Source organism: Mercenaria mercenaria, chromosome 8, assembly GCF_021730395.1.
Source record: "Mercenaria mercenaria strain notata chromosome 8, MADL_Memer_1, whole genome shotgun sequence".
NCBI lineage: Eukaryota > Metazoa > Mollusca > Bivalvia > Venerida > Veneridae > Mercenaria > Mercenaria mercenaria.
In genome coordinates this window covers 26,763,359-26,789,238 of record NC_069368.1, presented here as the reverse complement: position 1 = coordinate 26,789,238, position 25,880 = coordinate 26,763,359, and the positions used below count along the sequence as shown (strand labels likewise).

The window sequence follows — 25,880 nt, the reverse complement described above, 5'->3', positions numbered from 1 at the left end:
TACATAAATTGTCTCACCAGTGCTGAGGTAAATACTAGTTGATTTTCAGTAGTAATAATTAGTTTTGCACTTCCTGTTGTTGTTGTTGTTTTCAAATAAATGAAATGAGTAAACTTTCATATACGATTATTATTATTATTATCATAGAATATGTATTGCAATATAGTAAATAGTTTTTTAATGAAACAGAATTTATGGCATGGAAAATGTGAAAGAATGTTATAAATTTTAGTGATCAAGGAAGAACAAAAAAATACAATGCTACCGATACTTGAGAAACCACTTTTAAATGTCTTTAACATGACGTTTTGCTATGAACATTGTTTGCTGGAAAATAATTATACATGTATGCACGTCTTTGAATGTCTTATATACATATATAAATGTGGATTATTTGCTATCTAAGCTGTGTTTAATAGTTTTTAATGGCATGCACAGACGTATTTCTTTTTTTACTAACCATAGATACTCGATTCAAAGAATAATATATTATCATACGTCTTAAACACAATAACTTTTAGGAAAATAATTCTTATTTGACAAAATAAACAGCATTTTGCTAAGATAATAGAGGTGTTAATTGGTAATCATGATAAAACAGAAAACGTCACAGGTAACCTAAAGCGCCACAACTATTGTATAGTATCCTCATTGACACGACAGCGCCGCAACTTTTAACAAATACTGTGCATATATGGTTTGGTGGAGCTTTCCTTAACTCTTATGTTTGCCTGTTAAAGTATCAAATGCATGCACTGTAATTCTTTTAATGCGTCTATGTTAGAATATAAATACATGAAATTGCATAAATGTGCGATTTACAAGAAAGGCTCTTAACACCACAATTCAATCAATATTCTACCGAACTAGATGATGATTTTGTAGAAAATAACATTCACCATGCATAGTCATAATTTATTTATTGATTTTGTTGGGTTTAACGTTGCATCGACACCGATAGGTCATATGGTGACGTTCCAGCTTTGATGGTGGAGGAAGACCAAAGGTGCCCCTTCGTGCATTATTTTGTCACGAGCGGGTACCTAGGTAGAACCACCGACCTTCCGTACGCCAGCTGGATGTTTTCCTCATCTAGGTCATCTATATGGAAATGGTAGTCAATGTTTAGGCCCCTGTGGTCTTGGTAGGCAGGACTAGCCATACTACTCAATATGTTCAATTATCCTACGAATTGTCAACGTTTTGGTCCAGCGGAGATCGGAAACACTTTTCATGCCTCAGGGCCCTGAGAGCTTGACCTTTGATATACAGACCCTGGATCAGTATGGATAACTTCTCGCATGTCCAGTCATCCTGTGAAGTTTCAAAGTTTTTGTTCATGTGGTTGTCAAGTAATGAATCAGAATTTGTTCTAACCCTTGTGATATTGATCTTTGAAAGAGTGACCCAAAGACGACAAAGGTAATCTACTATGCGTGTCCAATCATCCTGTGAAGTTAAAGTATTCTTAACAAAGTGGAACTTACGTTAAATGATCAAAACGGTTTGCATGTTCTTGCCCATGTACCTTGACCTTAGGCCTATAGACACACACCCAGGATCAATAAGGGTAATCTACTCTGATGTGCCATCATCCGATTAAGTAGCAACGATATTGGTCAAGTGGTTCACACGTTTTTGTTCTGTGACTGCTTTTGTGATCTGGCCCATGACCTTGACCTTAGATGGAGTACCCTAAAACAACAGGGGTCATGTATTCCATTTTTGCCCTGTGATCTTGATTTAAAAATTAGCAGGGATCCTCTACTACGCAAGTACAATCATCCTCTGAAGTTTCACTGTTCTGTGCCAAGTGGCTCTAAGTAATCGATCGGAAACAATTTTCCATGTTCTGGTCGCTGTCACCTTGAATCCCATAAACAATAAGTAAGGGTTACTTAATCCAACAAGCCCTATACAGTTTTTATGATGTAATGGGACAAAAACATATAATATCTCCACTGTGGAGACATAAATAACAGTCAAACTGTAAGTTGTTACACGGCACTGCATTATGAGTTTTTAAAACGATGACTATTAATAAACATTAATGCTGAAATTAACCGATGATACCTGTACTATGGATATTGACGACTGCTCGCTCTTTTCCACCACTTTTTGATGGTGCATGTAGTGTTGAGTAGCCGTGCTTGCGATGTGATGCTAAGGACAATGAAACTAAAAGTAACCAAGCGGACAAGAATGGCACTAAACACTCACCAAATACACAATTTTTGTAGATGATCATGCGATAAAAATGTGAGCTAAATCTAGAAGATGCTTTTGTAGAAAAACGCACGTCTACTCCAATGCCAGTCGTACAGGCAAGAATCAATAGAGGACAAGAGCAAAAGTCAATGTGACACTGATCTACTTCGCTGGTCCAATCATCACATTACATTCAACAATATGGGCCTTGTGGTTCCAAGTTATGAACTGGAAACGGTTTTCCATTTCCAGGCCCGTGACTTTGACCTTTGATCAAGTGAACCCAAAATCATCTACTCTGCATATCCATAATCGTATAAAGTTTCAACATTCTGAGTGAAATGGTTCTCAAGTCATTGATAGAAAAGTGTTCTATGTTCAGCCCCCTACTCTGTAATCCTAGCGCCCTACGAAATTTAAATGGCCTAGGTCAAATGGTTCTCACGTTATTGACTTGAAATGGCTTTCCAGGTTCTGTTCACTGCGACGTTGACCTTTAATAGTGACCCCCAAAATCAATAGGGGTCATTTACTCTACCTGTCCAATCATCTATTAAATTTCAATATTCTGGGTAAAGTGGTTTCTAGCGTTATTGATCGAAAACAGTTTCAGGTTCAAGCTCCTGTGACCTTGACCTTAATAAGAGTGACCCAAATCAATAGGAGTATCTACCTGCATGATCAATCACCCTATGTTTAAAGTTTCAACATCTGGTAAAGTGGTTCTCAAGTTATTGATGGGAAATGGTTTCCAAGTTGACCTGTGACCTTTGATGGAATGACCCCCAAAACGATAGGGGTCGTCTACTCCATAAGCCCTGCCACCAAATTAAGTCTGAAGTCTCCAGTCGATGGTTCTCCAGTTATGATCGCGAAATGAAGTGTGACCGAGACGTAAACTAGAATGTGTCTGTAGGACACAGGGTGTGCCCCACACTGGTATATTTGTCACAAACAAGGGAAATAATCAAATGTTTGCAGTCTTAATAGGTAAAGCCTAAAAAAAAACAATTTATGAAAAGGATTCATTATTCTAGGCTATATATTTTTTGATTTATGAGCATCACAACATAAAAATCCACTATTTTGGCTATTTCAAGGTCATAACTCTTTAATAAGCACAGAAATTCTCAAGAAGAATGCCAAGTGTGTAAGGTAAATATTATGATACTCTCGCAAAGGTTTCATGAATTTACATCAAATACTTTTCAGCTGGCACAAGATCAGGTGAAAATATGCATTTTTTTACTATTTCAGGGGCCATAACTTTATAATAGGAAAGGAGCCAGCCAAACAAGAGCTGTCCGTAAGACAGCGCGCTTGACTTTCTCAGTGCTTGACTCTGAATTAGAGCTTTGCCAGTAAAAAATTCCAAGTAAAAAAGGGACATATTCTGTCAAAATTCAAACCAGAGTTATGGGAACTGTGTCTCATGGTGTAGACTTTGATAGAAAATAACTATTTTGAGTTTCAAGTCAAAAGCTTTAATAGTAACAGAGATATTGACTTTATCAAAAATTTTAACAAAAAATTCTAAGTTAGAAAGGGGCATAATTCTGTCAAAACTCAAATCAGAGTTATGGAGATTTTTCTCCTGTGTACACTTTGATGTAAATAAGTATTTTAAGTTTCAAGTTCAAAGCTTTGATAGTAACAGAGATATTTGACTTTATCAAAATTTAACAAAAATCTAAGTTAAAAAGGGCAAAATTCTGTCAAAATTCAAATCAGAGTTATGGGGATTGTTCTCTCCTGGTGTAGACTTTGATAGTAAATAATCTATTTAAGTTTCAAGTCAATAGCTTGATAGTAACAGAGATATTTGACTTTATCAAAACTTTAACCAACGGCGACGCCGGGCGAGTGCAATAGCTCTACATTGTCTTCGAAAAGTGGAGCTAAAAATGAGAAATGTACAAGTTTATATCACGATAAAGACTCGTGCAAGTTTTCATCCCTTTATATCATATACTTTTTGAGCTGGGTGCATCACAAGGTGAAAATGTGCATTTTTTACTATTTCAGGGGTCATAACTCTGAAAATAGGGGGCGGAGCCATACGAAAAGTAGGAGGTGCGCAATTTCAATTAAGATAAAGACTTGTGCAAGGTTTAATCAATTATATTAAATACTTTTGAGTTAGGCGTGTTACAAGGTTAAAATGTGCTTTTACTATTTCAGGGGCCATAACTCTGGATATAGGGGCTGACCCAGATGAAAAATAGGTGCACAAGTTAATATCATGATAAAAACTCAACAAAAACAGTACCTCTCCCTCAAACAATATGTCTCCCCTAGTGGGGGGAAACATACAATAATATAATAATAAAAACAAAATATGCACATAAAATATTTAATGAGTTACTTGAATTCATCAGTACATTTATACTACATGAATTGAATCAACATGTTCTAATATTAACACACCTCTATTCAAGTAAGAAAAAGGCAGTCTGAAAGACAGCTATTATCCGCCCCTGTTAGGATGGTGAATGGGTCGACTGTATTGGTTGAAGCACAAATACTTATAGCGCAAAGTGCTCTAAATGTTTAACACAAAAAAAATCAAAAGGAAATTAAAGGCTCAACATTTGTGTTTGGCCTTGACTTTTAGTTGGAACGGGTGAATTTCAAGTTCTGCACATCGTGTTCATATAAGTAATTATTACAAACAATTCAATTAAAATCCTTCAAGGGGTTTAGAGACTTGGCTGACTCATGAGTTTTTGCAAATAATCTTTAATGAGGTGTATCATTTGACAAAAGTTTCATGAAAATTCTTCAAGGGTTTAGGAATACAAAGTGAACCCAAAATGGAAGGCTCCAATCTCTGATCTAGAGTTGTGACCTTGACCTTGAGTCAGTAAGGATGACTCAAAATTTCTGCACATAGTCTTGCTGAGGTGATCATTTGACCAAAGTTCCCTGAAAATTCTTCAAGGGGTTTAGGAGATAGATTCAGAGCGGACACGTAATAAAAGACTCAAACATTAGACATTGAGACATGGCTGACTCATGAGTACTGCACTATGTCTTTATGAGGTGATCATTTGTCCAGTTTCATGAAAATCTTTCAAGGGGATTAAGTTATATGGAGTGGAAGACAAAAGGCCGAAGAAAGACCAATCCTGTAACCCCCACCACTCGTGGCAGGAATTTAAAACAAGAGGTCATGATGACCCTGGATCACTCACCTGAGTAATATGGGCTAATGTTTCAAATGTCAAACTGATGCTCAAGTATAAGAAAGTCAGTAGTCACACATGGTCAATGAAATTTAGTTTTACCATCGATGGTGCAAAACTCTACATGTCATCCAAATATCAAGACTGTATTTTAAAAAACAAGAAAGTCGGTAAGAAGGTCAAGGTCACAGTCAAGTGACATCATATATCTTAGGTCACAGTAATATTATTAAACAGTCTTGGAAATAGGATCAGATAATTTTTTAAGTATTTTATCCTATATAACTCGTATAATAATTAAGTGACCCCGGGCGGGACCTCTTTTAACCCCAGGGCATAATTTGAACAATTTTGGTAAGGTCTACTAGGAAATGCATCAAACTAAATACGAAAGCCTAGGTTGTGTGATTTCAGACAAGAAGATTTTAAAGTTTTTTCCTATATAAGTCTATATAAAACATGGGCCCCCAAGGCAAGGCCTCTTTTCACCCCAGGGTACAATTTGAACAATTTTGGTTGTTGACCAAAGGACAATGCTACAAATAAAATATCAAAGGCCTAAGTTTTGGTTTTCAGACAAGAAGATTTTAGAACATTTTTCCCTATACAAGTCTATGTAAAACTTTGAATTCCCCTGGACGGCCATATTTGACCCTAGGGGACAATTTGAACACTCTTGGTAGAGGACCACTAGGTGATGCTACATACCAAATATCAAAGCCCTAGGCCGTGTGGTTTTGTATAAGAAGATTTTCAAAGTTTTCCCTATATAAGTCTTTATAAACTGTGACCCTCAGGGTGGGGCCATATTTCACCCTAGGGGGATAATTTGAACAATCTTTGTAGAGGACAACTAGATCAGGCTACACACATAATATCAAAGCCCTAGGCCCTGTGGATTTTTAAAGTTTTTCATTTTTGGTTGCCAGAGTTCTTCATGGAATTCAATTCTTTGAACAAATTTAAATGGGGGCCACCCAAATATCATTCCTGTCAAGTTTGGTGTAGTTCTGCCCATAGGTTTTCAAGAAGATTTTTTTTAGAAAATGTTGACGGACACAGGACGGATAACACATGACGGACATTGACCGGTCACAAAAGCTCACCATGAGCCTTTAGCTCAGGTGAGCTAATAAATTATAAGAATAAAGTTATACATGTATTCATGAAACAAAGTATTTATTCAATCACTGCACTGGTTGAAATTCCTTAGAATGTAGCAGTATAATTATATTCAATTAAATAGTGTCAATTTGACAAATTGTAATTAAATTGCAATTACATATTAAAAAATATGGCAGTAATAAAGCACGCATCACACATAACATTGTATAAGATAGTTTCTGCACGTTTAATAACCCAGAAGTGATGGCATAACATCATTTTTTCCGGAAAACATCTGGAAAGTCGCCATATGATCTATCATGTGTCGGTGAGATGCTAAATCCAACAAAAAAAAAATTTTAAAAATAAAATTAGCGTGAAATGTCCTGTTTACTTTAATCAAGGTCAAATATCTAAAAAATAAGCACAATGACCTATACATTTTATTTCATCAAATTATAGTCATGTCTTTATTACAGTTGTGAGAAGTTCAGCAAAATCACATTGAAGAATTTCTATTTGTGAAAATGTTATGAAAGTTGATTTTCCCCCTATCAAAATCTACCATTGTGACATCAGGAAAATATGTAACAGACGTTCGGCAGGTAAACTTGATATACTATGTTTAAAATATCAAAAATGTTATCAAATATAAAAAAAAGAAAATCTGTTTTGTTTAGATCAGTATGTATTTCGCCCATAAACATCAAAATTTACATGGTCAGTCATGCCTGAACCACTGAAATATTGTATTCATTCAGTGGAATATTGACCTTGCACTGAAACAATCAAAATCTTTACATCTGCCATACCCAAGGAAGTTACCAATGCACTTAACAAATAATAAACTATCAATGATAAACATGTACATATATTATACAAATATTCAAGTTAAAAATCTATATATTATACAGATATAAAATGGAATCAAGGCTATCATTACAGCTACACAGATGTTCTCCATTGATCAGGGTCACAGAAATGTACACAACGTGACTAAAGTCTGCAAGTCACTTTAGGAAGGATGATTTACAATTTACACATTCTCTTTTTATTTTCTATTCTGTACTTTAAAGTACCTTTCATTATCAATTGCCAACTAAATCATAATTTCTAATATAGTCCAAACAGCTTCTCCTTTTCAATGCCATTCTATATTGTGCATGGCATGCAATGAACAGTATTATAAATTTATGCTAATAAGCAATTAAAACACAATGTCTCTTATCAACCTTTCTTGAAGAAAGGCATTAAAAATGATGCAGGAGTAATTTATCCTTGTAAATGCATGCATATTTATATTAAACTAGAATGTGTATGTTTGACACAGGGTGTATCCCCACTAATAAATCTGTCACAATTAAGTGACAATAATTCAATGTTTCAAGTCTTAAGGGGGGTAAAGCCTAAACCAGTTAGTTTAACAGCTGGTTAAAGTTTCGAACAACTGACCCCTGTTCTCCACAAGTAACTGCCAACTTCCCCACATGAATTATCAGAGGCGGAGGATAAATGATGTCAGACACAGTGTCTTTTATCAAATTGTCACGGAGAACATATGCCCCGCTCCAGGATCAAACCAGTGATCCGTAGACCATCGCTCTCCCTACTGAGCTAAGCAGGCAGTCTGAAACACTTTTTGGGCGAGACATGTCACAAGGTGAAAATGTGTATCTTTTACTGTTTCAGAAGCCATTACTCTGGAATTAAGGGCGGAGGCAGAAGAAAAGTAGATGTGCAAGTTCATATCATGATAAATACTCCTGCAAGGTTTCATCAATTTATATGAAATATATTGACAAGATCACATCTATATGCCGTCACCACTCATTGGTGGGCAAAGGGGGATTCAAAAATGAGCAGCTGGCTAAACTGTTAACTTGGTAAAGACACTGGAGAAAAATCTTTTATTGTTGGATTTTTAATTAACTAGATTAATGGAAAATTTTGAAATACCATCTCTGAACCAATGAAGTTATGTATATGTTATAACAAGTTTTCTCGACTGAATGTACATGTATTTGTATTTGAAATAATATCTTATACAGAAATATGTATAGAATTTCAAACATCTTGTGGTCCAAAATATTATACCAGGTATTTAATACTTATCAACACACGGACAACTGAACTCATTTATAAGAATGCAGAGCTGTCTGCAAGACTGTCAAAATGTCCAGTTTACACAGTGTAATACATCACATTCATGATCTTCTTTTTGAGGCCTTTATCACCGATTTCTGTTTCAGTTTCCTTTGATGCTCCCTCATGGCCGACAGTGTGTTTGACCCTGTCTCTGTCTCCTGTACCGAACTGAATTTAGGTAGCTCAGCAATACGAGGTATGATGGGGGCCATTCTGGCAGCTCGTTCAATACCTTTCAGATAGGTTTCCCACCATTTTTGGTCTTCATCCTCCATACGACCTGCTTGCGAGTACTTTGGAAGATCTGCTTCCATGCTTGAGATTACTGACACTACCTTTTCGTTAATTTCTGCATTTACCAAATAGTCAAAATCAAGACTGGCCACATTCTCCGTCATATCCAGTACCGAGTAACTATCTGATGGCCAGTCCTTGTACAGCATCTTCAACCTTCCTTCCTTCATCTTGAAGGTGAAATGGTGCACACCTTGGAATCCAGAGTAAGAGATAGAACTACTCAGACATTTGGCCCTGAAATCCCACACACTTGAAAGATGGTTAACAATCGGTGCAGGATCCATACATTGTCTAACTGCATGATGCAGTTTCGGTAAAGTTGGGGCGTCTTTTAGCTTTAATCTTTTTCCAACTCTACTAAACACAGCATCTATATCTTCATGCGTATGCCCCACCATTAGGAAATTCAGCTTGATCTGAAACAACAAAAGTTCCTCTGTTACATCTTAATCTCATTCGGTTTTGTAATGCATTTTTTTCTTGCAAAAATTTATTTTTACCTTATATAGAATGCAATGACTTTAAATGTATCTTCTGCAAATACAGTGACCCCTGAGCTAAACATTCCAATCTGCATTACAACCAGTGGTAGATTATTCTTCTTGCATAATGTATAAATAAAATGATACAATAAACATGAAACTTCCCACAACAACTTTCAAACCTAATGTTTTACAAGAGCTGTCAGAGGACAGTAACATTTGACTATTCAACAGCCTTGTCAACGGAATAAATATTAAAATAAGGGGCATAAGTTTGTAACATTGCAAAAGAAGGTTATGGAACCTGTTCAATGCAAATCAGCTTGTAAAAAAGGACATTTTGTGAAGTTTCAATCAATTTCAGCCTAAAAAAAAAGTTCACTGAACATGAACTCATACAACACAAAATACCCCCTTGATGCATTCAGTACTCGGCGATATATGACCATTTTGTGTCGATTCGCCGTAAAACCCAACTCACTGATGCATTCAGTAAATGCACAAGGAAAAGAAATTATTTGGTCACTGTGCATTGGACATTATCATATTATACTGTGAAATCATTTAATTTCGTGGGCATGAAATTTCGTGGTTTTGGTCAAAGTGGCAATTTTGCGGGGATATGAATTCATGGATTACAACTTTTGAACATAAGTGAATGGTAAATTTACTTGTTCGTTGGGATTAAATTTCGTGGACTGACTCAACCACAAAATCTACGAAAATTATTCCCCCATGAATATTAATGATTTCACAGTATACTGATCTCAAATCAATAATTACGGCATACAAGTAAACCCTGAATCAATAGGGGTCATCTGCTGTTCAATATCAACATCCCTATAATATTTCCTGATCAAGTGTTCTAAAGTTCTCATTTGCAAATAGTGTAAATGTTCCAGGTCACTGATATCTTACTCTTTGACTAACTGACCTCAAAATATTAGGAGGTCATATGCTGGTCAAGACTGACCACCCTATCAGCTTTCATTATCCTAGGCCCAAGTGTTCTGAGTTATCATCTTCTAAAAAAGGCATAATAACTGTGCCCCTCATGTCAGATCATGACAGTGATAGGGTCAGAGGGCCAAATTTGCCCTAAGTCGTTCATTTGAGTAACACACAATAATATTGTAAACATGTTTTACCTAGTGATTTTTATGGGGACAAATATTTCTGACCAAGTCTCTCACCTGAGAAACACACCATAACAGTGTAAACATGTTTGACCTACCGATTTCATGGAAAAAAATATTCTGAGCAATTATCATTAAAATTGAGCAAAAAATCTCAGTATAAAACAGTATTTTCTTTGATTTGACCTAGTGACCTAGCTTTTGATCCCAGATGACCCATTTTCGAACTCGGCCTAGATTTCATCAAGACTTTCATTCTGACCAAATTTCATGAAGATCAATTTTTCAAAAATACAGCCCCTATCGCATACATAAGTGAAATGTTGACAGACGACAGACAGACGATGGTCATCGAGTGATCAGAAAAACTCACCGGAGCATTGCTCAGGTGACCTAAAAATTGTACAAAAAAAAAGGTGGCCTCTTGAGTGTAAACAAGCTTATTCTTTGTTACCTAGTTTTTGAACCTACATGACCAAGATAAAAATTCATACAAGTTCTGTGCAAGTTTGGTTAAAATCATAAATCAAACCACTATCGTGCAGACAAGAAATTGTTGACTGAAGGACGCACGGACTGATGACGGACGAAGGGTGATCACAAAAGCTCACCTTGTCACTATGTGACAGGTGAGCTAAAAAAGCTTAGACTTTTAAATATAAAGGCTTATTACGTTACCTTCTTAAATATACCAATGTACACAAGGTGGGCCAGGAACAACAACACATAGTTATTCTTATTATCTTTCCCACTATTGTCTGCTTGTATATAGAGGGTCTCTGGCATACAGTCATGTTCCTGTAAATAAAAGTATATGCTGAACTTAGTTTCCACTATAAACATATAGAAACAAGAGTGGCAGACTGTCACAAAATACGCCCGTCATCGAATTTGGCCTAATTCAAGGGCCATAACTGAAGAGTACCTGGGGTGAGTTGGCTGGTTATCAAACCTGGATAAGATATTTTGCCCACAAACATTTTCAGCAAGTTTGGTGAAGATTGGATGAAAACTTTTCGACTTAGAGGAAGTTAAAGGCTAAATTCGCAGATTTTTGAGTAATTCAAGGGCCATATTCCAAGAGTGCCTAAAGGGATTCCGCTGGTTATCGACCTTGACCAAGATATTATGCCCATGAACATTGTCACTAAGTTTGGTTAAGATCGGATGATAACTGTTTGACTTAGAGGGCAGACAAGGCTAAATTTGCAGATTTTTGGAGTAATATAAGGCCCATAATTCCTAAGTACCTGGGGGGGGGAGGATTTTGCTGATTATTAAACTTGGCTGAGGTATTATGCCCAAAAGCACTGTCACCAAGTTTGGTGAAGATCAGATGAAAACTGTTATACTTAGATGGCAGACAAGGCTAAATTTGCAGATTTTAGTAATTAAAGGGCAATAATTCAAGAATGCCTAGGGGGGATTTTGCTGGTTATCGAACCTGGCCAAGATATTATACCAATAAACATTGTCACCAAGTTTGGTGAAGATCAGATGAAAACTGTTTGACTTGGGGAGCGGACATGCTTTTGGACGCCCACTGCCAGCCATGGGTGTTCGCATAATACGCCCCACTCTTCCAGGGACGGACGTATAAAAAGTAATACTTAATTCATGGTGGCATGTCTTTTATTTTCAGAATAATATGGACAATGTAGATGGTCGCCAAAAATATGTCTCTGTTAAATCACTTTGCAATCCAGCCATCAATTTCTGAGAAGGTCTTTAAGAGTTCGCTATACAGTATAAAATTAGTGTTGTATCCAGATTTTCGCACATAACAGTTGTACTTACACAATTTTTTGTAAGTATTCTGATTGAAATAGCCAAAGTTAATACTTGCTGATTCTACATCAACAGACAATACTGATGGTTCAACATTTTCTACCAGCGTCCGTTTTATTCATTTTAAGTGAACAAATTCGTCAATAATTTTCTGCTGACTGATTTGAAATCCGTTCCTATTAATGCCAAAATTTATTACATGCAATATAAAAATTTGTTTGTATACATAAGTATCTAAACCCGATGTATTTCCACTGAAAATAAAATGTTGTTTGCGAGAAAGAAAATGCATGAAAACAAAATTACAATTTTACAACAGACGAAGGTTTGTAACCCTGTCCACTACAACGTCCCAGGCTATATTATTATCGATTTTGCCTCAACAGTTAATTATAGGTTGGTTATTTTACCAGGTGATAAGATGTGCATATGACAATTTGTATTTTTACATCTTGCAGACGTAACAAAAACAATTCTTAATTAAATTTCTTCCAGACTTTTTTTTTACAATTATTCTGTCACCTTTTACTGCGAAAAACAACAATTACCCATATAAATTTTGAAAACACGCCACATGTATATAATTGACTCACACCTTTTTAATGTAATGTAGTACATGGCAGATAAATACCAAAAGTCATGCCGACTGAAACTTTGATTGCTTGTCAATCAATCGCAGTTTCGGCATGTGATCAGTGAAACAAGGCAGGCATATAGACCGGCACAAATACACATTTAATGGTGCCAAATACGAGCAGGAGGGCGCAAGAAATAAAGGGTGGGGCACTCCGCCCTTCTTAATCTCTCTAAATGCAACACTAAAAATTGACATGATCTTAATGCTCTAGGTCTAAATAATGCACTGGTCACATTGACTTGGTATGGTTACCCTTAGTATATATACACCTAACATACATAATGCTGTTGTGTTCTAATAAGAAATCATTCGTTCTCAAGAGATATCTTACCTTGCTTATATCAAGAAGAACATGCATTAAGCAGTTGATGGTAATATTGCAGTCACACTTTAAAGCGTCTGTCCATGAGTACACATAAGTTCTTCCTTGTCCATGGCACTTTACTCCAGTAAGATGATGTTGCATTGTACTTAAAGAGGCATCTGCCTGCAAGGACAAAAATGCTAAACATTTTACCTTTTTAATTTTTTCAATTACAAAGAGGTCAAAATGGGCCTAAGCTACTCATCTTAAGGGACTTTGGCCATCTGACCAATGTGGTGAACATCCTTTTAAATACATATTTAAAAAAAAAAGTATTCTTGAAAGTTTTTTTTCTTCTATATTTTGCCGTGTCAATCCAAACAAGAGCTGTCACAGGAGACAGTGTGCTTGACTATTTCGATGCTCGACAGTGAAACTGGGCCCATCTGAGGAAACTGGAGCTTTCACTGTAGAGTTTAATGCCTCCAATGGTGGATGAAGATATTGCACAATAGCTAGAGTCTGTGTCAAAAATACCAAGTAATAAGAGAGGTAAATATAAAGTGTATCAAAACACTACATAACTATAATTCTAAGAAAAAAGGGGGTATTATTCATAAAACATTGGTGTCAGAGTTATGCAAATTGTGTCATGTGATGTGGGTGATAATATTGAACAACTATTTCAAGTATGAATCAAATCCATTCAGTAATAACAGAGAGAGAGTAAAAGATGACCCATTTTCGAACTCGGCCTAGACTTCATCAAGGTAATTATTCTGACCAAAATTCATGAAGATAAAATGAAAAATACAGCCTCTATCGCATACACAAGGTTTTTCCTTGATTTGACCTAGTGACCTAGTTTTTGAACCCGGATGACCCATTTTCAACGTCGGCCTAGATTTCATCAAGGTAATCTTTCTGACAAAATTTCAAGAAGATCAATTGAAAAATACAGCCTCTATCGCATACACAAGGTTTTTCCTTGATTTGACCTAGTGACCTAGTTTTTGACCCGAGATGACCCATTTTCGAACTCGGCCTAGATTTCATCAAGGTAATCATTCTGACCAAAATTCATGAAGATCAGTTGAAAAATACAGCCTCTATCGCATACACAAGCTAAATGTTGACAGACGGCAGACAGACCACAGACGCCGGACATCGAGCGATCAGAAAAACTCACCTGAGCATTGCTCAGGTGAGCTAAAAACAACAACAAAGGTTGCCGAAAAACTTTTACCTTAAAAATGATATAACACCTTAGTGACTTTGACCTTGTGTATAATGTGCCCAGCCCCTGCACATACTTTGTGATGGACAATGGTTATGTTAACTTACAGTAAGATATTAAGCAATAATAATAAAGATATGACAGAAAAACATCACCCTTAAAAATAACCCAAGTAATACACCTTGTTGACCTTGACTTTGGGTATAATGAGCCCAGCCCCTGCACGTCACTTTTTGTATCCTGAACAATGTTGATGTGAAGTTACAGTAAGATGTATGCAATAGTAACAAAGAAAAACATTAACCAAGAATGTTCACGCCGAGGCTAGTAGAAAAATGGAGCCAAAAATTTTTATTTACCTTAACATTAGATGTGTATCTTGGCAATTTTGTCTTCCCAGAGTCCATATTGTCAATAATTACACTTATGTACTTCTCTGGATTCAGTCTCGACTTTTTAATATGTTTATAGTACTTCTGTCTACACTCGCTGAAAAGAAAGGAAAAAAAATAGCGTGACTGGTTCAGAAAGTCAAAAGTCCTCAGATTTTAAACAAGAGGGCCATGATGGCCCTATATCACTCACCTGTTATCAATGCACTTAAGGACAAGAAGGTCAAAAAATCATTATCAAGATCAGTCAAAAGAATTATGAGAAAATATAGTTGAAATTTTCTTAAAGTTAATTCAAATAAAATTATTTTCAAATCAGGCCAGTAGTTTCATAGAGAAGTTTTCTGTATAGCCATATGGGAATATGAGCCCCCCCCCCCCCACCCCCCACCCCAATGAATCAAAATTATTTGAAGGAATTTGGTAGTTGTTCACCCAAGAAACATTTGTGTAAAATTATTTAGAAAACGGACCAGCAGTTTCTGACAAAGATTTTCAAAGTTTTATATAGTCATATAGGAAAAAAAGCAAACCCCTTGGGGGTCATGTGTTTCGCTGAATCAAAATTATTTGAAGGAATATAGTTCATGTAGAGGGTCACCTAAGGAACACTAGTATTGTGTAAAATTGTTTAGAAATCAATTTTCTATATAGTCATAAATCCAAAGGACAGGAACAACAAAGGGAAGAAATTTAACAAAGAAGAAAAAAAAACAAGAGCTGTCACTAATGGTGACAAATGCCCTTGCAGCGCCTTGACCTTTGACCTGGTGACCTTGACCTATGACCTGGTGACCCTAAAGTCAGTAGGGGTCGAGTACTATCAACATTAAAGTTTGAAGGTCTTGGGTGCAGTGATTCGAGAGTAAAGTGCCTTCATGCAAAAAGTTAACATTGTGAAGAACGAACGAACTAACAAACGAACGGACGGACATTTGAAAACTAATATGCCTCCCTTCGGGGGGCATAAAAACTCTTACAAGGTTCAGATATGTCAAAATACACATAAAAACTGGAGGTACCATTCATGTTGTACCACAGAAAAGTGGTCTCGGTTTTTCCCTATGGCCGATAATAAAAAGTTACTAAATAAGCTATTTATAGTAACATAAAAGGGAAGTAATTAAAAAACAAGCGGCCATGAAGGCCCTGTATTGCTCACCTGACCTTCTGACCTAAAGATCATCAAGATTAACATTCTGACCAAGTTTCATTAAGATATGGTCATAAATGTGGTCTCTAAAGTGTTAACTAGGTTTTCTCCTGTGATTTGACATGGTGACCTAAATTTTGACCCCATATGACCCAGATTCAAACTTGACCTAAAGATCATCAAGATTAACATTCTGCCTAAGTTTCATGAAGATACAGTCATAAATGTGGCCTCTAGAGTGTTAACAAGCTTTCCCTTTGATCTGACCTAGTGACCTAGTTTTTGACCCCACCTGACCCAGCTTTGATCTTGGCCTACAGTTCATCAAGATCAACATTCTGACCAAGATTCATTAAGATATGGTCATAAATGTGGCCACTACAGTGTTAACTAGCTTTTCCTTTGATTTGACCTGGTGACCTAGTGTTTAATCGTACATGACCCAGATTCAAACTGGACCTTGAGATCATCAAGATAAACGTTCTGACCAAGATTCATGAAGATACAGTCATAAATGTAGCTTCTACAGTGTTAACAAGCTTTTCTTTTGATTTGACCTGGTGACCTAGTTTTTTACCCTAAATGATCCAAGATTTTATTTAGGGTAACATTCTGACCAAGTTTCATTAATATTGGGCTAAAGATTGCGACCTCTAGAGTGTTAACAAGCTTTTCCTTTGATTTGACCTGGAGACCTAGTTTTTTGGCCCCAGATGACCCAATATCGAACCCGTCCAAGATTTTATAGAGGGCAACATACTGACCAAGTTTCATTGAGATTGGGCCAAAATTGTGACCTCTAGAGTGTTAACAGTTAAATTGTTGACAATGGACGGACAGACGACAACAGACGACGGACACAGGGTGATCACAAAAGCTCACCTTTTGAGCACTTCGTGCTCAGATGAGCTAAAAAAAATCATTGTCATCAACCTATATGCTAAGTTTACAGTCAATGTGTTTCATTGCAAGTCCTGGGTCTGTGGCAATAGGAATTCAAACTTTGGAAAAGCCATGATATTGTCCAGATTGATTTTATATACAATTGCAAACAAAATGAGATAAAAACTATATAATCTTACGTCTGTAGTTCCAGATGCTCTGTCCTCATGTCTAACACCACTCCTTCTGTTGTCTTTCCGATGTCCTGATTTACAAGAGTTGTTGTATAGTTGTTACAGTGTGTGCACTGGAAATGACTACCTTTTCCCTACAAAATGTGACAAATATGCATCAATATTCACTTCACTAAACATTTTGTAATGAAATTTTTTTTCAGGGTTGCCACTTATTTAAGCTAAAATGAATTTCCCTGACTTTTCCCCGACTAAACCATACTTTTCATTGACCAATACTGCCATATTTTTCGGCCTCCACCTCTCCTATGACCATCCAAACCACCGTTGTATGGACTGCACAGCTTTTCAGTCTTCAAAATTACAGAAACAAAATTTATTCAAACAAATTTACATTACATTATCTTTATCCACAATTACACCAAAATGTGTTTGGAATAATTATAAATACTGTTTGAAAACTGCCATAGCCACTGAACATTTTAAACATTTTCCCAGAATTTCATTTTTCCCTAAATTTTCATTTTCACTGACCAATATCAAGACTTCCCCGAAAATTCACTGACCTTGAAAAACAATCATTTAATTGGCTATTGTTTCCCTAGTATTCGTGTTAACAAGCTTTTCCTTTGATTCAACCTGGTGACCCCAGAAGACCCAATATCGAACCCGTCCAAGATTTTATTAAGGGTAACATTCTGACCAAGTTTCATTAAGATTAGGTCAAAATTGTGACCTCTAGAGTGTTAACAGTCAAATTGTTGACAATGGACGGACAGACAACAGATGACGGACACGGCGATCACAAGCTCACCTTGAGCTTTTCGTGCTTAGGTGAAGCTAAAAAGCCAAGAGAATGCTAATCACAAATTACTTTTTTGTTTTTGCTCTAGATAATTCAACATTTTTAATAATAAAAACCTTTGATATCTTTACATCCGGAAATTCTGTTAGCCACATCTCTTTGAATGCAGACTGTCCAAGTGGGATTTCTTGAGCTTTTGTGGTATTTTCAGCGTACAGTTTATGAATCCATTCTTTCGTAAGGCAACTTGGCAAATGGCGCTCCTCTTTATTAGGTTGTTTATCTGATAATAACCTGACGTAATCGCCCAGCCATGTCTTCGCTATCAGATACCTCTTTGATGGGGACACCAGCATCTTTGTATCACTGCTTGGTGCTGTACCTTTGGACAGTTCTGCCTTGATAGCTCTAAATCTATGAAGTTAAAAAAAGGTTGTCAAAGAAAATAAATTTATATGAGAAAGCATTTAACTAGAGGGTCATGATGACCCTGGCAGGGTCTGCTCACCCGAGCTTTATGAGCTATATGTATCAAATGTCAAACTGATGCTGAAATATTAAGAAAGTAGGCAGTAGGTCACAATTAGGGTCCCTGAAGGTCAGTTTTAGATTAGTGCGCAAAACTTTGACATGTCAACCAAATTTCAAGATTGCATTAATAAACAAGAGGGTCATTGAGCCTAAAGTGCTCACCTGTGTACAAGGCTTCAAGTGTGTTTGCTTAAGTACAGAGTAAGGTTTCTTCTATGTTAGCTTATATACATTTGACAAACATTTTTGAAGTTAGGCAGGGCTCCAGATAATTTTTTTGGCCTACGAGTATTTACTCATCATAATTCTTGCGAATGAGTAAAATGGTAAAATTTGAAATTGACTAGGAGTAATTTTACTCCAGAAACTTTGAGAGAAAAAAAACAGATGACAGTTTTATAACATATTTATTGGGTGTAAACCCATGAATTTGTTTGCTGTTCAATTTCAATTCAGCATTCAAGTTTTTGCTTCTTTTTCACCATTGGCTTGCTTTGGCTTCACACTCACTGCCAAATCCAATAGATTATTACCTATTAATATACCTTTAACGATGTTTTGGGAATCTTTTTTTTTTGGTTTAAAGAATGCATAGCACGTTTGTTCACTTCATAAATTCTTAGAAAGAGACATGTTGTTATTTACTCCACACCAGAAGTTGATATTTTAAATCGACACCACTTTAAAATAAACTACCTTACCATCAATATGAATTCCCAACAATTTGATTTATGCATGCACTGTGTGTATAATATAGTTTAACCTAGGTTTATAGAGTACCATTCAATACCTGTGTACGTTCAATGTGGCAGAACGAATGCCAATCATACTCTGTTATGTAAAGCATCCAGACGATTCAGATTTTGTTTACGCTAGTAAGAAGTCATTGCATGCGTTTCTGTAATTTCATGTACATTTTTTTTACGCTAAAAAATTAGCAGACATGCGTATATGTATTATTTCAAAGCGTAATTTACGCTAATATGCATCTCATCTGGAGCCCTGGTTAGGGCAAAAATTTGAATAATTATTAGGGATCGGAGCGAATATTCAAATATGAAAATCAAATGCGAATATTCCTTATTTATTTTTTTTTTATTTTTTTTTTTCAAAATATTTTGGGCAATAAATAAATGCTAATTCTACAGAATAAAACTGTAGGTTCTGTCGTATTTTTATCGTGTATCAAAAGCTCTTCAATTGGGAATTGTGTCTCCTGTGGTAGACTTTGATAGTAAATAACTATTTTGAGTTTCAAGTCAAAAGCTTTAATAGTAACAGTGATATTTGACTTTATCAAAAAAAATCCAAGTTAAAAAGGGACATGTATAACTCTGTCAAAATATTTGACTTTATCAAAAACTTTAACCAACGGCGACACTGAGGCGAGTACAATAGCTCTACTTTTTCTTCGAAAAGTCGAGCTAAAAACAAAGAGTCACATGGCTACCTGAAGTAATGTTTTCTAATGTTTACACTTAATGGTGATCTTAGGAATGAAGTCCTTTTGAAATCCCAAACAGTTCAATTTTGCAACATTAAAAAACTAACCTTCTGTCTTTTACTCCATACAATAAACACCAACCACTCTCACAAAGCCTGCGGCCATCTACAATGAACTGCGTGTTGATTCTTGAACGTAGACCCTTGTAAATAAATCTTCTCTGACTCTGTCGACTTTTTGACCAGAAGGCTTTTCTAGCATCCATTATCTCTTCTGCAGTGAAGCTGTTCAGACAGTGTAACTGACAACATAGAGACAAATAAACTTTCTTTACTGTAGCATCTTGAACTTCAAGCTTGCCCCTCTTTGGATGTGGATTTTTCTGAACTGAAATTTAGAAAAAGGGAAAAATTTGTACACTGGGGTCAAGAAAGGCAAATATATGTGAAATGCATAAAATTATATGAAATACTGTAGAACCAGAATTTTGTCCATACGGCCAGCATTTTTTATTTTCTGGTTTGATTTTTAAAAGAATTTTCAACATCTGGAGGGCGTTGTTATTTTTCGTAGTAATGCGTATGAGATTATTCTCAATGTTGAGCTTTAGGTGCTGTAATGTCTATTCAGCTCCAATTCATTTATAATACTTGTTCACTGCCAACTTCTTCCAAAGATAATTTTCCATTAACTTGTATATTTTTCCTATCTAATTTCACACAATTTACATTCATGCAGGCCACAATTTTTCATGCGTCTGTCGACTTTGATCGAACAAAACCTCTACCTTACAGTTAAACTTTTATTTTTGACAGTGGCAAATATAGACGGTTGGTGGGTAAAATGAAAGTAGAAGTACTGAAAATGACTTTTATTTTTATTTTGTTTTGTCAAAAAGTAGGGTCGGCCCTCCCGTAAACCAGAAAATAAAACAAGAGGGCCACGATGGCCCTATATCGCTCACCTGTTATCACTGCACTTGAGGACAAGAAGGTCCTCAGAAAAAATATCTAAGTCCAAAGGCCAGGAACAACAAAGGGAAGGAATTTAACCAAAAAGAAAAAAAAATCTTAACAAGGTATAGATATGTTAAAATACACCTAAAAATTGGAGGTTGTACCACAGAAAACTGGTCTCGTGTTTTCCCTATGGCCAAAAATAAAGAAGTTATTAAAATAAGCTATTTATAGTAACGTAAAAGAGAAGTAATTAAAAAAAAAATATTGTAAGTGGACAAAAGAAGGATCTGCCAAATAAATCTGTTGACATAAATGAAATTACAAATCAGTATCTTCATAAGTTATGGAGATATAACAATTTAAATTTGAAATACAGGCTATATGGCTGCAAAAGCCAAAATAGCCAATTTTGGACCTTTAAGGGGCAATAACTCTGGAACCCAAGATGGAATCTGGCCAGTTGAAGAAAGGAAGCAAGATCTTGTGGTGATACAAGTTGTGTGCAAGTTTAGTTAAAATCAAATCATAAATGAAGCTGCTATTGTGCAGACAAGGTCAAAATAGCTAATTTTGGCCCTTTCAGGGGCCATAACTCTGGAACCCATTATGGGATCTGGCCGGTTCAAGAAAAGAACCGAGATCTTATGGTGATACAAGTTTTGGGCAAGTTTGATTAAATTCAAATCATAAATGAAGCTGCTATTGTGCAGACAAGGTCAAAATAGCTAATTCTGACCCTTTCAGGGGCCATAACTCTGTAACCAATAAAGGAATCTCGCCAGTTCAAAAAAGGAACCAAGATCTCGTGGTGATACAAGTTGTGTGCAAGTTTGGTTAAAATCAAATCATAAATGAAGCTGCTATTGTGCAGACAAGGTCAAAATAGCTAATTCTGGCCCTTTCAGGGGCCATAACTCTGGAACCCATAATGGAATCTGGCCAGTTCAAGAAAGGAACTAAGATCTTATGGTGATACAAGTTGTGTGCAAGTTTGGTTAAAATAAAATCATAAATGAAACCACTATCGTGCAGACAAGAAATTGTTGACAGACGGACGATCACAAAAATGCCGGCCTAGGCCATTGATGCCTTTATGGTCATATTCAGATAAGGTTGTTCAGAGCAACTTTTAATTCATTTTTTAAAGAATTGTTTGTATGAGGAGTTTAACCCTTTACCCCATATAACAGTATTGATTATTGATAACCAATACACTCTGTAGTACTCAGATCAAAATTAGTCTATGAATACTTTTTTTTAACCATTTAGTATCCATATAATTTATTTTAAATTTTCTGTCTGATGGTATATTTTTCATACTTAGGTGATAAATAGTTTTCAAGATAGAAAGCTACAAACCTAAGACCTTAGAAAATTATTACAATTTAGCTGTTTTCAGCATGTGATACTACAGAAAAGAAATATTTTTACTGTTACTAATGCACAATTTTATTAATTGAAGATGTAAGTCTAGAAAGGATTATATTAAGTGATTTTCAAAATCAACAAGACACTTTCTATAAAAAAATTTTGGTCAATATAATTATTCAAAAAATGATGCAAACAACACTTTCATTCAATGCTTTGTTTTGACAGCTGTGCCCAATAAACAGACTGAGACTTCCTAGGCCAATTAGCATAAATTCCACAAGTGACCTATGGGTTTTAATGGTTGTTATGGTAACCACACCTTTTATTACACATTAAACTCCAGTCTCATGTCTCACTTTTATATAATATGCCATAATTGAATGTTAGAATGCAAACAGTAACATGCTTTTGGATCACCTGTGTACTTTTTCCTTCACCAATAGCCACCTTATTATATATAAAGTCAATGTGATTTTCAAAAAATGCCACCTGAATTTAAACTGAAAATTACCAATAAATTTTATTTCTAACCACAAGTTTTTCTGAAATTTATCTTTTATTAATACTAAGTTTAAACTTCACAAAAGTACTTTTGTTGGCTTCATTGCTGATATATTTTATTGGTATTTTGCATTTAAAATATCAGTGTATTTAAGTGTGTTAAAACGAGTATATTTATTTATATTTATCTATTTAAGTCTCTTCCATTTACAAACTATACGTATATACAAATATACAACATAGCATTAAAACATTATGTAAATGGCCATTCAATTTTAGAATTATAAGAGACATATAAAACGGTAAAAAAAAATATTACAAACATCAAAATCCACCAGATGACTTAAAACAGTACATACAATGTATTTATACGTATAAGCATGTGTGTGCTCGTGTGTGTAAATGCATGTGTGCTTGTGTGTGCTTTTGTGTGTGTGTTTGTTTAAAAAAAAAAAAAAATTAAGAAAGTGGATAATATTTCAGATCAGATCTAGAGCAACATGGTTAATACCAACTTCCTAAAAAACAATTTACCCTCATGTCATTTCAGAAAGTATTTAGAACTAATCAAATTTAGTGGGAAAAAAATCTAAAATTCTAAGTAAAATTATTTACATAAATACAATTTACGACGGTCGAAAATTTTGCAACAGGTTTTGGCAACATATCTTATTAACAATGGGTTTGTAAATAGGTACTTCAGTACTGTTGTTCTTGTTCAGACAAATTCTTGAAATTTTCATTGTTTTTAACTACATTACTGAAAAGAGACTCCCTTAAATCATTATACAAGGAACATTTATGTATGTATTTAATTTTTTCTATGATTTAAACTTGTTACGGTAAAACTGAAATCTTTCAAAGGCTACATTTTTTAAAACACTTTCAACAACATTTTGTAGAGTACAGTTTCACAAAACATGTCAGTACTTACCATTTTTTGTCCGTTTCCTTTTTCTTATAGGTAAATTCTCAACTGATGTAAGTGCACCCTGACCAACAACATCTGTAAAAAAAATATTTCAATATACAAACTGTTACTTACAGATCTCATCATTAGATTCTGCTTAAACATAATCATCTGATAATTACATACCTGTTTTGACCATGCCCAGATGGAAAGTTTTTAGCATGACAGTTGTGGAATTGCAGTGTGACATTATTTTTAAAACAGCATAGCCAATGGGGCTACAGACATCCATTATTTGTAGCCAGACAAAATTTTTAATAGCCCCACCAATTTTCGCACAAGAATGAACAAGACTTTTATGCCAATATTTATGTTTAAATTTATTTAATTTCTTTTATAAGGCCTAAAAAAAATTCTTTGTTTCCGGTAACATGCTCAAAAAAATTAGGGTAGGTAGGTCGGAATTTTTTTTTTTTTGGGGGGGGGGGGGAATTTTTTTTATTAAGGGAGACTTTTCGGAAATTATTTTTGTGTCAAAAAATGAATACAAATAGGGTGGTTATGCCTTTAGAGCATCAGTAAATTGATTTCTAACATCACTGACCATGTTTAAAGCATGGAAAGTGCAGTTTTGCAACTGAAGTTGAAAAAATTATTCTCCAAGGCCATAAAAACATTTAGGGTCGGGCCAAAAATTTAGGGTAGGTGGGGATACCGGAAACAAACAATTTTTTTTTACGCCTAATACTACTGTATGTTGGTGAATATATTATTTGAAATTATTGTATACCTGAGTTTTCAGCGTCAATTTCAAAATCTGAAACAGTGTTCACACAATTGTGCAGAAAGTGAAATACACAGAGTCATGAAACGAGATCAAAACAGCTTTGTAACAAGATCAGATAGGGAAAATGAAATGGGCCCATGTTATGGTGACGGCATTCCTTACTGTTGACAGATAGGGAATAAGTACTTTGTGCATGTAAAAGTACAGGTTTCGGGCTTTCTTAAGATGTATAACATTACAAAATATAAAAAAAAATTCTACAAGCAAATATTCATCTCTCATTGAGCTTTCAATACAACAGATATGACTGTATCTCGTGTTCATTGTAACTGTGATCGTTTGTATACTGGACAATGTTTATGTGAAGTTACAGTAAAATATATTAAGCAATAGTAACAAAGATATGAAAGAAAAACAAAGGTTGCCTAAAAACTTTAACCAAAAAGGGTCACGCCGACGCCGGGGCGAGTAGTATAGCCCCCCTATTCTCCGAACAGTGGAGCTAAAAGTAAATAAATAAGCTATTTATAGTACTAACACAAAATGGAAGCAATTAAAAAAAATTATTGTATTGTAAGTGAACAAAAGAAGGATCTGCAAAATAAAAACAAGAGCACTGCATGTCACTTACCTGAAGCAACTGAACAAGAGAAATCTTCCTCGATGACAAATGGCAGCAAACTAGAAAAGTCTTCCTCAATAACATCCTGATATTTATCTAAGTCAGTCATAGTTCTGAACATTCAACACCTGAAATAGATTGATACCATTGTAACAATTAATTTAAATGATAAAGCGAAGACAGGTGTGGTAATGGTATCACACTCACTGGTGACAAATGAGTCATTAAACTTATTGTTTAAAACCCACCACGACCTACTTCTGGTATTTCTATGATGGGTTGGCTGATATTAACACTGGAGAAAATGTTAGCAAACTTTGTCAATTCATGGAATTTGCCAATATTTCCACCTACCTATTTTAACCACTTATATAAAAGGCGCATAAAGAAGATGTTAATCTTTAATTTGGTCAAACTGGATAGATCAGGGTCCCCACCCAGGCCCTTTCAGCCGGGCACCGCATCCGGCTAAAATATCTTAGCGCCCGGCTATAAAATTTCAATACATAAATTTTTATGTATACATTTTATCACCTGTAAAATAACCAGTCAATAATTACCTGTTTTGATCATGCCTGGAGGCAATCTCGATAATGATAGTCGCGGAACGTCGTCACGGACAGTGTTACAATCGGATTATTTTACCACCAACTGTCAAATTGTACTTTCATTTTCGTGCACGACAAGTTTTTTGCAAACCACATTTTGTTTCGAGCAAAAATAAATAGGGGTTAAATACTTTTATATATCAAACAAATTTTGATACTGTATTGTAATTATTTGTTTGTTTTGGGTTTTACGCCATT

The 25,880-nt window shown here is 35.3% G+C and overlaps 1 protein-coding gene across 1 annotated transcript; it reads right to left on the bottom strand.

Moving 5' to 3' along the window:
• Positions 1-7,437: 7,437 nt before the first annotated feature.
• On the bottom strand, positions 7,438-25,183 carry LOC123558737 (uncharacterized). The gene is made up of 10 exons (XM_045350606.2): positions 25,084-25,183; positions 24,456-24,482; positions 23,690-23,761; positions 20,032-20,311; positions 18,066-18,363; positions 17,151-17,278; positions 14,883-15,012; positions 13,314-13,469; positions 11,236-11,355; positions 7,438-9,355 (listed from the first exon to the last, which is right to left on the bottom strand). Exons 1-10 carry the CDS (start codon positions 25,181-25,183, stop codon positions 8,702-8,704), a joined length of 1,965 nt encoding a protein of 654 aa, XP_045206541.2. The 3' UTR covers positions 7,438-8,701.
• Between the last annotated feature and the right edge of the window lie 697 nt (positions 25,184-25,880).